This window comes from Cibotium barometz, chromosome 62, assembly GCF_041138505.1.
Source record: "Cibotium barometz isolate CiBa-2024 chromosome 62, ASM4113850v1, whole genome shotgun sequence".
Lineage (NCBI taxonomy): Eukaryota > Viridiplantae > Streptophyta > Polypodiopsida > Cyatheales > Cibotiaceae > Cibotium > Cibotium barometz.
In genome coordinates, this window is record NC_141107.1 from 14,744,189 (window position 1) to 14,756,820 (window position 12,632).

The window sequence follows — 12,632 nt, forward strand, 5'->3', positions numbered from 1 at the left end:
TCCCATTATGCTACAATCGTCCTGTCCTCTGCTACTACAGATGTGGGGAATATGGCCATTGCCAAAGCCTATGCCCCCTTCCTGAAGGTGCTTTTCCCTGTAGGCAATCCAGAATCCAAGGATCATTATACCTAGGATTGCCCCAAGCAAAGGGCATCCACTTCCTCCGACTTCACATTGCCAGTCCCTACCACGCACTTAGTCTTAGTAGGACATTCACCATCCACTTACCCCCCTTCCTCTCCCACCCTTGGTGTGTCCGTCACACCCACATCAACCACTCATGAGGATCCACCATAGTGGTCACCCAATCACAAAGGAGAGCCATGCCTAAAGAGCAAATGGGGGATGAGCCCGATGATAACACTCCACCCCCCACACAGTCATAGACCAGTCTTTCTTGCAAGCCTTCAAGGACCTCCACAACCACCCCTATGTGTCGAACAAATCACCTACCCCCTCCCTCCTACATTCCAAACCACAGCTTTACACCTTTCTCCATGGAGGATCTACTCAAGGAAAACATAATGACAGTGAACCTCTTTGATCTTCTCCAGATTAGCCCCCATGTCCGTGTCTTAGTGCACTACTGGAGAAACTCAATGGTACGCCAACCAATTCTAGTGGTGGGCGGTATGGTGGGCCATATGGTGGATTTCCACTCCCTTCAGGCATTGCCAGTTGCACGGGTATCAGCTGTACGAGTCCCTCCCTTATTGACTACGGGAGCCCCCGCCTCTCTGTGGAGATTCATGATACCCCACTTTCCAGGGCAATTGTTGATGGTGGTGGCTTGGGAGTAAACCTCATGCCAGAATTCACACTCCATGCAGTAGGCCTCACTTTCCAGGGCAATCGTTGATGGTGGTGGCTCGGGAGTAAACCTCATGCCAGAATTCACACTCCATGCAGTAGGCCTCAAGGTAACACGACCAACCAACTTCTGTGTTCGCATGGTTAACCAACAAGAGTTGACCCCCATCGGCCAGGTAGAAGGTGTCAGTGTAGTTATCCAACAGGAGATCCCATTCCTACAGGACTTTGTGGTGATCCGGCTTCCTAAAGTCAGAGGGGCCTACTCATTACTCATTGGTCGACCATGGCTTAGAAGTACTGGTGTCCTGCACGACTGGGACTCTGACCGATTGTGGATTCCTCAAGAGCATGGCTCCCTAGAGCCAAAACTAGAGGAAGGCTTGGATCAAGGGATCGTTGGTGCCACAGTAGCTCCCACATCTTCTGGGACCCCTTCTCCTCCGACATCCTAGCTCAACCTTGACGAAGGCATTATCTCCCACATTGATGAGTCCGAACACCTGGACTGGGTTCAGGTAGTAGAAAGCCTAACATCCTACCCGCCCGTATATCATTTTTCCACACTCCCCGTATTTTTTCCCTATTTTTTCCATTTTTTTCCTAGTGGTGGGAGGGCTGCCAGGTGATGCCAGGAGCACCCCAATGCTGGCCGACTGAACTTTCTTCAGGCGTGGGCATCTGGGCTGCTGGCCGACTGCTCTTGCACCAGTCGTAGGCATCAGGCTGCTGGCCGACTGCTATTTTATCAGTTGTGGGGTTTTTCTCAGTCGTGGGCACTATCTGTAGCTGGCCGACTGCCCTCATGGAGTTGTATATATTGCCCCACAGCCCCCACCACTTCCTCATTCAGTTTTTCGGGATCTTGTGTATAGAGAAGAGTTTACACACCTATCTCTCTGTGTTTCTTGTGCTGATTATTTTCTGCAGTCTACTTGCTCTTGTCTACCCAAGTTTGGTTATCATTTCCGCTGCATATTCTGACATGATTGGTATTCTAGCAGGCGCTACTTTCTCCAATCATGCACCCGTCATTCTATTTTGGGAGGACCCATGGAGACAGGACAAACATTTGAGCACCCAAATCCTAGACAGCCTCATTCAGGATTTCGAGATTTGTAGCAGGATACATGAGAATTGGGAGAGTTTGGATTTTCACACGGGTTCAGCCACAGGAGCTTTGGATGCAAGCCTTGGAGAGATCAGCACTTTATTACAGGAGGCCACATAGAGCAGACTGGTTGGCTTCCGAGAGTAGGAGAGGAGCGTCCGTCAGAGCCTAGCCTCCTTGCAACGGCTTTAGGAGAGTACCCCAGACAGCCCGTGGATTGAGTCCCAGTTGGCCGCAGCCCGTATAGAGCTTAGTTCCATCGAGGAGTGGAGGGTGGAGTACAGATACCATGCTAGAGCCTCCTTTTGAACCTAGGCGGGAGACAGGGTCACCAGAGATTTCTTTGAGATTTCAGGCCCACACATGCGGAGGGATGGTATCTGCATGTTGCAAGTCCAGGATGGATCCATAGTTATAGATCCCCCCCCCCCAGGTGCGAGCCATTGCCACAGATTTCTTGCGTTCTCTTCTCACAGGTGTCCCAGCCATCCTCTCATGTGTTGGATGCGCATGAGCAAATCTGGCGGCACACGAGAGAGGTGGTCCCTCCCGCTCTCTGAACTTTGGAGGCTCTGACGACACTCGCCACCCCGGGAAAATGCCTGGGAGAAGATGGGCTTTTGGTTTCCTTATTTCTTTGGCATGGGGATCTCATGGAAGGCGGCTTCAAAGTTGCCTTCAATGAGATTATGACCACGAGATCCATGCTGGACAGGCTGTCAGAGGGATTGATCGATTTGATTCCCAAGGAGGATGGTGACAGATTGGAAATTCGGCAGTGGAGGCCCATCACCCTCCTAGGAACGGCCTACAAAAGCCTAGCCAAAGCCATCAGCTGGCGACTGTAGCCTTTCCGCCCTGATTTGATTCATGGCACACATACAGGTTCCATCCACAATCGGAGCATTCTGGACAACATCGACCGCTTCGGCCAGGTTGAGGCGACACGATCTTAATGTTCTCCTTCTAGATTTTGAGAAAGTCTATGACAAGGTAGACTATGGTTTTCTAGAGGGGGACGATGTGCCAGTGGGATTTCCCAAGGAGTGGGTCCGAGGTGTTTCTAGGTTCTATTTGGCTTCTCATAGCCAGGTTCTCATTCATGGACCCAAAGGTGACAGATTTTCACTTTCTAGCTCGGTCCGGTAGGGCTGTCTACTGGCACCTTATCTATTTTTGTTTGTTGCCGAGGCCATGAGTAGTTTTCTTTTCAATCAGGAGACAGGGCTCCTGGGGCTACGTCTTCCCATCTGCACGTAGGAGGAGTTGCTTGATTCAGAGTTTGCCAATAACACAGCAGCATACCTATCTAGAAATGAGGGGAGCCTCCAGAGGTGATAGAGATCTCCTGTCGTGCATCCAGACGGTAGATCAACTAGCACAAGTCATGTGGATTCTGGGTTGTCTCATCGCCCACCCCAATTTGGAGGCCACTTGAGGCTTTTCAGTGGATCCCGAGTGGCAGTCCAAGTTCGTTATCTTGGATGCCAGGTTGGCATCGATATCTCCCCGGAGCAGCAGCCAGCCCCTCTTCTTCTCAGCATTCGAAAGAAGCTGCTATACTGAAGTTCAACCAAGCTTTCCTTAGCTAGCCAGGTCGTGGTGGCGAACCAAGTTCTCCTTGCCACCATGTAGTACACCTCTTTCTAGGGCTTCTCTTGGACTTGCATGGGTCAAGTTCAGCGGTTGATCCACAACTTTCTTTGGATTGGAAGCAGCAAGCCTGTCCATGCCAAGGTGGCTTGGAAGTGGTCATTCAGCCACATTACAAGGCTGGCCTAGGCATCTCCCTCTATTTAGAGCCGTTCCCTTTTGGGCAAGTTGATAGTTTGTACCTTCTTCTCGATGGCGAGCCCTGGAAGGACTTCCTCCTGGCTAGGATCTCTGCTCGCACCCCAGTTTTGGGAGGTCCTTGGCCCCAGAGTATGAGATGGATCTTCAAACCGCACAGAGATGCAAGCTTGTGGTGTTAGCCTACATTTGAGGACAGATTTGCAGCCAGCCTCTTGCACACTTGGGATCACCCTAGGTCGTCCCTTCAGCAGTCAACTTCAGTTGCATCCAAGGGGCGCCTCCGTTAGCCTTTGATTTGAAACCCCTCGGTCCATTTTCCCAATGGTCACATGTTGGTGGCTCGCCCGCATGTATCGTGGGGAACTTTGAGTATGGGTTTCACTCAGTTACTAAGAGATTGGCTTATTTTCAGATAGTTGCCCATGGAGGCCTAGGAGAGGAGCCTCACTAGGATATGGGGTAGGGACAGACTTAGCCTTGACATTGACTCTTCCATCCTCCCGGATTGACTGGCCCCGATCCTGGACCCTCCCCCGCCGCCCCCCCCTCCCCTCCCCTTTCCTCCATAGTGGTTGGAAGTGTTCACAAGGCATGACATACCTTTGGCCGTCCTCAGCGCTGATGAGAGCTTTGCCTTACTCACCTTCTCTATCGGACCACATGGCAGACTTGAGAGAGCAAAGCCCCCTTTACAGGATTTCAATGGATGCACCTTGCACAGGGTGAGGGTGAGGGTGAGGGTGAGGGTGATTGGTTTCCATGCACATGAGTGGCACATAGACCCTCCACCGGCCAAGGTGGCAAGAGAAAGATTCTGCAGTTTGTGGATTCGAGACTCTAGTGAGACCCAGGGGAGTAGACATGGCAATGCATCTATGGGTGCGGCTATAACCATGCCCATAGCCGCGTACTGGGGAAAAAAATCGGATACCTCCCTCGCGTGCTCTGCGCTACGTGATTTTGTTTTCTTAAGTTGTCTCCTCCTTCCTTCAAATGCTTTTGGAGCGGCTCACCCTAATTCATTAGACAATTTCTCAATTCGCCAATCTTGATTTAGTCCATATTTGATTGTATTAGAATACATTTGGTGATTCTTCTTTTGTGATATTGGGATCACATTTTGTGCTTCTTTTTTTGTGATATTGGGATCACATTTTGTGCTTCTTCTTTTGTGATACTAGGATATTTTGATCTCTCGGGAATGCTCTCGGGAATGTCTATAATTTTTCTTCACTATGTGACTATACTTGCAACTGTAACCATGCCTATAGCCACGTATTAGCCGCGCGCGGCTATAGCCGTGTAATAAAATTGTGTAGGGCACTCTAGCAACAGCAGGGCACTGGCAGTCTCACGACCTCCCTCGTCAGTTTCTCTCAAATTTCTGGAAGAGGCTATGGAACAGTTTTCGGCCACGAAATATCACTCTCTTTTTGTGGCAACTGGCACATCAGAGCCTGGTGGTTGGCACTGGCTGGCCATAGGAGGTAGGCCAACAGTCTATTCGATGTGTGGCCATCGTCAAGAGTCCCAATGTCATTGGGATTGCCTGAAGGCTTAGCAGGTTGGGCAGTGTCACAACTATGGGCGGGGACCCGGAACGATAATAATAGACCAACACTTCAAATACCAGAGACAGAGCATCACAACACAGCGGAAGAACCATAAATAATACAAAGACACCGCACTGAGCCGGAACGGCCGGCCTCCCGTAGGAACTTCTTTATTCAGTTAGAAGCTTTTACAATAAACCAAGGTGCGGGTGCATACAACACCGGATTTTCCACAAAGCATCAGCACAGATCTTGCCCAGAACTCAGTCTAGAGCCAAGATACAAACATAGCTCCAAAAGCCATCCAATAAACTGTCTCATAACAGTCCCATAAATCAGCTCATAATCAGCCCATAAACTGTCCATAAAATAGCCCGGTACGGAGCCCAACACAGCCCCGAGTTCCGTGCCAAATCAGCCCCAAAACTGAGCCATACATCAGCCCCAGAGAGCTCTCAATTCAGCCCAAAAACAGCTTCATAAACAGGCCCAAATCTGCCCATGACAAGGCCAAAGAGAGAGAGAAAACTGCCTGTTGTACGGCCAGCACAAGGAAACAGCACCAGAAGCTGCTGTACAGCCAACGCAGGAGGGAAGAGAGAGAAAACTGCAGTCGGCCAGCCCTGTCAGCTTCTATGGAGGCAGTCGACCAGCCCTGTAGCATCATTGGACCAAGTCGGCCAGCCCTATAGGAGCCCTGGAGAAAGTCGACCAGCCATGTGGGAGCTATGAAGGAAGTCGACTTGCCAAAATCAGTCCTCTACCTTGCTTTAATAGAGTCAAGTAGCTATATTTGCAGCGCTTTTCCTTTTTTGCCCAAAATAGTTGAGCTAGCCCAAAAATATCAACTTTTTATCTTTCCTTGGCTTGTACTCCAAGTTTTAGCCCAAAAATATCAACTTTATGCTTTCCTTGGCTTATGAAGTAACTATCTCCATGGCCTCACCTCTATATGAGTCTATATGAGAATGAGTGGCTGGCTACCACTTGGTGTGAGGTGTTAAAGAGAGTAACACCAAGATTCACTTTGAGTTCCCACTTCTCACAAAAATTATAAAGTGTATCCAGGTGTCTCTGCAACCCCTTGTGCTAAATCCAAGATAAGGACTATGTCATCTGCATATAAGAGGATAGGCATTAGCCGTGACCCTGCACCCCCTAGTCTATTGATGAAGTCTGAGATCTCATCAATGTATGGCCCAAAGAGTGTGGGAGAGACTGGGCAGCCCTAATCGATCCCGATGGGAATCTCATTTGACATACCACTTGGAGCTGGAACTCGGCCAATCTCGATGACTCACAGAATGTCATCACCCCCCATATTATCTCGTGGAAATTGGAGCTTCTCTAGGAGAGCGAAAAGCCGTGATCTCGGCATTAAGTCAAAGGCTTCACAAAGCAACAAAAGACCTGCTGTTTCCATGCTCTCGCCTGAGAGAGAGAGAGAGAGAGAGGTATTAACGTCGGTGGAATGCAACAGGAGGGCATATACGACCAACGGTGAGACTTGAACTCGGGTGGATCATGGCCTTTTATAAGGGCCCTCGCACTAGCCAATCTGCCCCACTTGTGGGTGGCAGAAAGGTAGTGCGAGGGTCCTCTTTTATTACACACACACACACACACACACATGTTGGAATTAGGGTTGCAGGAAAGCACACCAAGCTTGGAGAAGAAGAAGCAAGAATGCACACAACACAAAGTGTATTAGATTGTGTCAATGTACAAAAGATAAGTTAGCCCTAGAATGATGGGCGTATATACAAGCCGGGGGAAAAAACCTCCTAAAGAGGGAAAAAGTGCCCCGGCGGTCCTAAGTGTGTTCACACACATCACTGCCTATGTATATGGCAACAACACACACACACACACACACTGGGAGAGAGAGAGAGAGAGAGAGAGAGAGAGAGAGAGATTAAGCGTCTACTAAATACGCAATGGACCTATGAGACCAAAGTGATACAATAATGTCCATGGCATATCTCATCATGGAATGGAAAATAAAATAGAAACAAAAACATAGCTATAACTGGGGTGATACAAAACTGTCCATGGAAACTCATCATGGAATACCAAGAACATAGAAACATGAGAGGAGCATCAGCCCCCAGTAGATGGTATGCCACTCTCCAAAATATCAAGCATGGGGCTAATGAGTATGGCAGACAGACAGAGACACAGAGAGAGAGAGAGAGAGAGAGAGAGAAATGAAATGAAATGAAATGTTATATTAACGTCTTCAAAAGGCCATAATGACCTATGAGACCAAAAGTTACATCATGGTGGATCTGATACAATGTCTGGATAAAAAACCTCAGAAAATGAAAAATAAAGATGATACTACTGGCACCTAGAAAATGAAACTGGAACTGGAAGGTACACTATGGAGGTACCTCCATCTCATAATATGTGCCGCATCGGACACTGGCGGATCTCCTCAATATCCTCTGTGGTCAGCACCCTGACTGGGTGTCTCGCAAGAGAGAGAGAGAGAGAGAGAGAGAGAGAGAGAGAGAGAGAGAGATTTTATCTTTACTTGATACACCCTGCTCAGTATGGGTTTATAAAGGGGTGCAATATCTTGCATAATATCCTTAATGTTCAAATAGGCATTGATTGTGCAAGGGCAGGAGGTGGTGATGGTTCAGCTGGATTTGGAGAAAGCCTTTGATCATGTCAGCTGGTCTTTCCTTGCTGAATTGATGCATTCTATGGGTTTTGGGCCACGTATGTCTCATTTGATCTACACTCTCAGCCATGGATCTCACTCTCGGATTATGATGAATGGTGGAGTTACGTCCCCAATGTCCCTTACTCGATCTCTGTGGCAAGGATGTCCGTTGAGCCCTTTGCTATTTGCTTTGGTTACCCATCCCATGCTTACTTTGCTTACTTAGTTGGCTCAAGAGGGGGAGGTGGTTGGGCTAACTTTGCCTTCAGGTCACAATTGGTGGGTCAAGCACTGGTTGATGATTCATTTATGTTTCTTAAAGCTAGCAAAGCCAACGTTGAGAGGGCAATGGCAGCTTGGTCTTTGTTTGCGAAAGCTTCTAGGTTGTATATAAATACCCAAAAGTCAGCCCTTCTTAGTTGCATAGAGAGAGATTTACAGGAGCTTGGTTGGCAGGGTCATGTTGTGCCGCGTGGGACCATTGTATGTCACTTGGGCTATCCTATCGGGGTGGATGTCACCAACAAACAACTTTTAGAATGGATCTCAGGCCATATTGGGGATAAGTTTGTGTACTGGAAGTCTCACGCATGGCCGTTTCACACCCGACTGAAAGTGGCACAAGTCATTATGCTAGCTATGCTTTCTTATTTCTTGCCCTTACTTCCTTGGTCTCGAAAGGCCTTGACAGCTCTCACCCAACCGCTTCGATTCATGTTGTGGAAAAAGAAAGGCAATAATCCAGGGTTGACTTGGGTTTCGTGGAAGCATATTAACACCCTAAAGAGATTGGGAGGGGCAACTCTGTTGGATGTTTGGGTACACCTTCTTGCCCGTAGGTGGACTTTACATGTGTTGATTCCCAGCCATGGATAGACATGACTATTGCATTTTTCGAGGATGTGGGTATTGTGCATGGGAAGACCCAGATTGTTGCATCTTGGTGGGATGTTCTAAATGCTTCACAATCTGTGTGTGTATCTGCTTCTCCTCTGGTGAATCATTTGGTTAAATCATGGTAGGAAGTGTTATGGTTCACTTCTTGGAGACCTCCAGATTCTTGTCGAGATGAGAACTCCCTGCTTGCAGAGGTGTTGGCCACCTCTCATGTGATTACTTGGCTAGAGAAGAATAATTGTAGACGGCAATTCAATCGTATGGCAAGACTAGGTGTTGTGAGGATGTCTGATACTTTGTTGCCCGGCAGCTGTGAATGTTATCATTCCGTCGTGCTCGTTAAAGGTTACAGGTGTATTTGGTTGCAGTTGCGGCAACAAGTGCAGTCTTTGGGGTGCCTTCCTAGGATGGATTCTTCTCATGCATGGGATGATTGGGTGTTGGGTCACAAGACCACGCTGTTGAAGGCTTCCGCTAATGTTGTATATCATCTTTTGGTCCAAGAGAAGAGATGGCTTGCAGAAAAAGCTAATAAAGTATAGAATGTTAAGAGAACGGCCTCCTCGTGGAAGCGCATCCTATTTTGTGGTTGGCATTCCCCGCTTCCTTTTCAAGGCAAAGTGTTTATCTGGCAAGTCATGGTTGGGGGCCTGAGCCTCTGGCCATTGCCCTTTGGCGTCGGAGACTTCCAAATGGCATTTGTTTCTTTTGCCAGACTTGTCCAGAATCTAGTCGGCACAAGTTTATTTCTTGCCCGGTGGCTTGTCAGATATGGGAGTTCATCTCTTCAGTGTGGCAAATGGTGATTGGACACACTTTGTCACCCAGGCAGTGGGTATTTGGACATGACCAGCCCGAGGGGAACAATCAGCAACATGAGGTCTTCTTTGTTTTCTTTCGATGGTTGGGCCTTTGGCATAATTGGCTCATGCAAAATGCTTTCATCTTTGATTCACAATCAAGGGTGAAAGGTCATGTCAAACGTGTTCATGGTCTATTGCTTTGGCAAGTTTCTTCTTTGATCGATGCACATGTTATCACCACGGTGCAAGCTGACCCCTAGTTACATGCTCTTTGTTTGGTGGGCATGCCTCATGTGGCCTTTTAGTGTGTGCGGTCTGACTATGTACATGTTTGTATAGCTGGTCATGCGACCTTTGCTTTGTATTACATTTTCATAATCTAATCAACCAACCATCACGAAAAAAAAAAGAGATTTTATTAAAGTCTACTAAAGACCAGAAGGGTCTATGAGACCAAAAAGATGTTACATATGATCCACGTGTAGACTGGGTGTCAGAAGAAAGATAGGGCTATGTACTACCAAAAGCATTATAAAAATTCCATGTGGTACTAAGCCATGGAAAAAACTAAAAGAAACCAGAAAAAATTGATACAGAAGGATAGACTAGGTGTAAATCTATCTCATTGTTGTCATCGTGATCATCCTCATCACAATGAGCATTATAGTGAGCATGTCCATACATGTGAGAGTATATGTGAAAGTATGAAAGTACATCTCCAAATCAATAAAACTAAGTATAAAAGAGACCTCATGTGGATATAGTTTCATCCTCATCCATCCAAGATATGTGTGGGGGAGTCGAATGATAGTCGAGAGGCTCCCCATGTCCACCACTAATGTGTGTATCGATCTCTGTGGAGCAGAATCTGCAGATCCCATCCTCCATGGCATACATTCTGCTCTCCCTGTCTCCACTCTGAGGCAGCGAGATGAGATCCCGATCTGAACAATCACCATCCGCATGGTTGACTATGCAGGTATCCTGGTCTCTAGATGAACCTATCCACTTTGAGGCTGCGAGATGAGATACGGATCTAACCAATCACGATCCGCATGGCATGTGACATGTCTCTACGGTGGTATCCTGGTCTCTCCCAGTTTCCGGATGAACCCATCCATTGTGATCCTCAGGAAATTCTCACTGTAGAGCTGCATCTTCGTGGGTAGGACCAGGGGCACAATCCTTGTGGTGTGGGTATACAGGTTATTCCAACAGGTGAGAGAGAGAAGGGGGCCGCATCTACGCTGTACTGGAAGGATGGTAGCCGTTCCATGTAGAGCATAGACAAGTCTACTCAAATCATGAACTCCATCATGCATAGCATAGACTACGTACTATGACAGCCCATTAATGTCATCATCACCCAAGTGTAGGTCCAGGTTCATGCAGGAAGCTATGACCATATTAATGGACAATTCTAAGTTTCTATCACTTCTTTAAAGGTGAAGGGCAGACTCAGCCATGTTGATGGCTAGCACTAAAGCACACCTTTGCTAATTAAACCGGTGACCACAACTTCCATGAAGAGTTAGAAAGAATGTTGCATGCCCGCTAATATGGAATAAAGAAAAAAATATTTACCAAACTAAACAAAAACAAGTGACATCACAACTTACAAGACCATGTCACATGAATCATTAATAATCATAAACAAGCAATTTAACCTCACAAGCAAGTTAATCTAATTTTTAGGCATGTTTACCTCAAATTTTGCAATTGATTAAGGAGACTAACAGTGTAACTATCACCTATGAGAAAGTTAACACCAATGGCATTGCTTGTAATGCAGTCATGGCTCTAATCCCAATAGGGTTTTGCTTGAGCATGTTATACTTTGCATCAAATAGATCACAAGCCATTGGCCTTATTGGTATGCATCTCTATTCTTTGGAATTTTAATCACGTGTAAACAGGAAGACTACATTTCATCTCTGAGCTGAAACATGGTTACAACATTTCATCACTGAGCTGAATCATGGTTAAACCTCTAGTTGCTGTTGCCTGTGCCATGAATTTTCAGGGGTTGTTGCAGCAGTATTGGGTTATCTTGTAAAGGAACTGTTCCCACAATATGGTAAACAAGCTGAGGAAGTGGTACAGCAGCGGGTTGCGCGAGTGCAGCAGAATATAGACAGAATGCAGCAACGGATAGACTTGGTGATTGCAAAAGAGTTCAAGGTGCTGCAATCCGAGGGACCCTCCAACACTATTTGCGTTGAAATGTGTACCAAGCAAGAGAATAGAACCATTAACATGGGTGAATGTGAGGAGCTCCACAGCATTGAAGAGGAACAGGGTTCAAGTTCAGAACACAAATAGCCAGAGATGCAGCTAGCTTAGCATCTCATTCATGGGGTTCATGTAATGCTTCAAAGCTCATTGTAGTCACATACTCGTGGGTTTTGGCACCCCCAAAAAAAAAAAAGGTGGTTTCCCATGGCACATTTATAAGCCAAAGTGCATCAGCAAAACAATTTAAACAAGGTAGACACAAGAACTAGACAACATCTGAATTTTATAGCCCTAGGCTATCATTAAATCTCAAGGAGTCTTCTATTAAAGCTAGTTACAGACTTGGCGGAAGCCCGTCATGACTGCCCCAAGGGGTGGGCATGCAATTTTTTTAGTCACGAGGGACGCCACGTCATGAAGGCTTTACACACTTGATGCCCGGCCAAGCTCAGAAAAGTCCTTAAGTGAAAGGGGTGGCCCACAAAAAGGGCATCATGTTGAAAATCTCTTATAAAATTAATCATTAGATTGATCCTTTTATCTTTGCCACTGAGCATCACCTCTCCATTTTCTACTGGTGAAATCTTTTTGCCATGCAACCTCTCTTCTGTGTTTATGCAAGTTCCTTGCCATCTATGTCACCCCCTACCAGCAGCCAGGTGTCACACGTGTCCCCATGAACCACATGTCACACCTCTCCACCTATCACTTGTCACATCTCTTCATCAACCATGTGTTAAAGCCCTACTAACTTT

General features: G+C 47.0%; 1 protein-coding gene across 2 annotated transcripts in view; it reads left to right on the forward strand.

The window, feature by feature from the left end:
* The window catches only part of LOC147604169 (putative polyamine transporter At1g31830), a 99,601-nt gene extending 87,171 nt beyond the window's left edge, over positions 1 to 12,430 (forward strand). The window contains exons 8-9 of one of the 2 annotated variants that reach the window (XM_086795455.1): positions 11,435 to 11,515; positions 11,666 to 12,430. In XM_086795455.1, the coding sequence (XP_086651581.1) occupies positions 11,435 to 11,515; positions 11,666 to 11,964 (380 nt within the window). In that variant the 3' untranslated portion in view covers positions 11,965 to 12,430. The remainder of the gene's footprint in view (positions 1 to 11,434; positions 11,516 to 11,665) is intronic. The other variant, XM_086795456.1, reaches the window with a different exon arrangement.
* Positions 12,431 to 12,632: the final 202 nt, after the last annotated feature.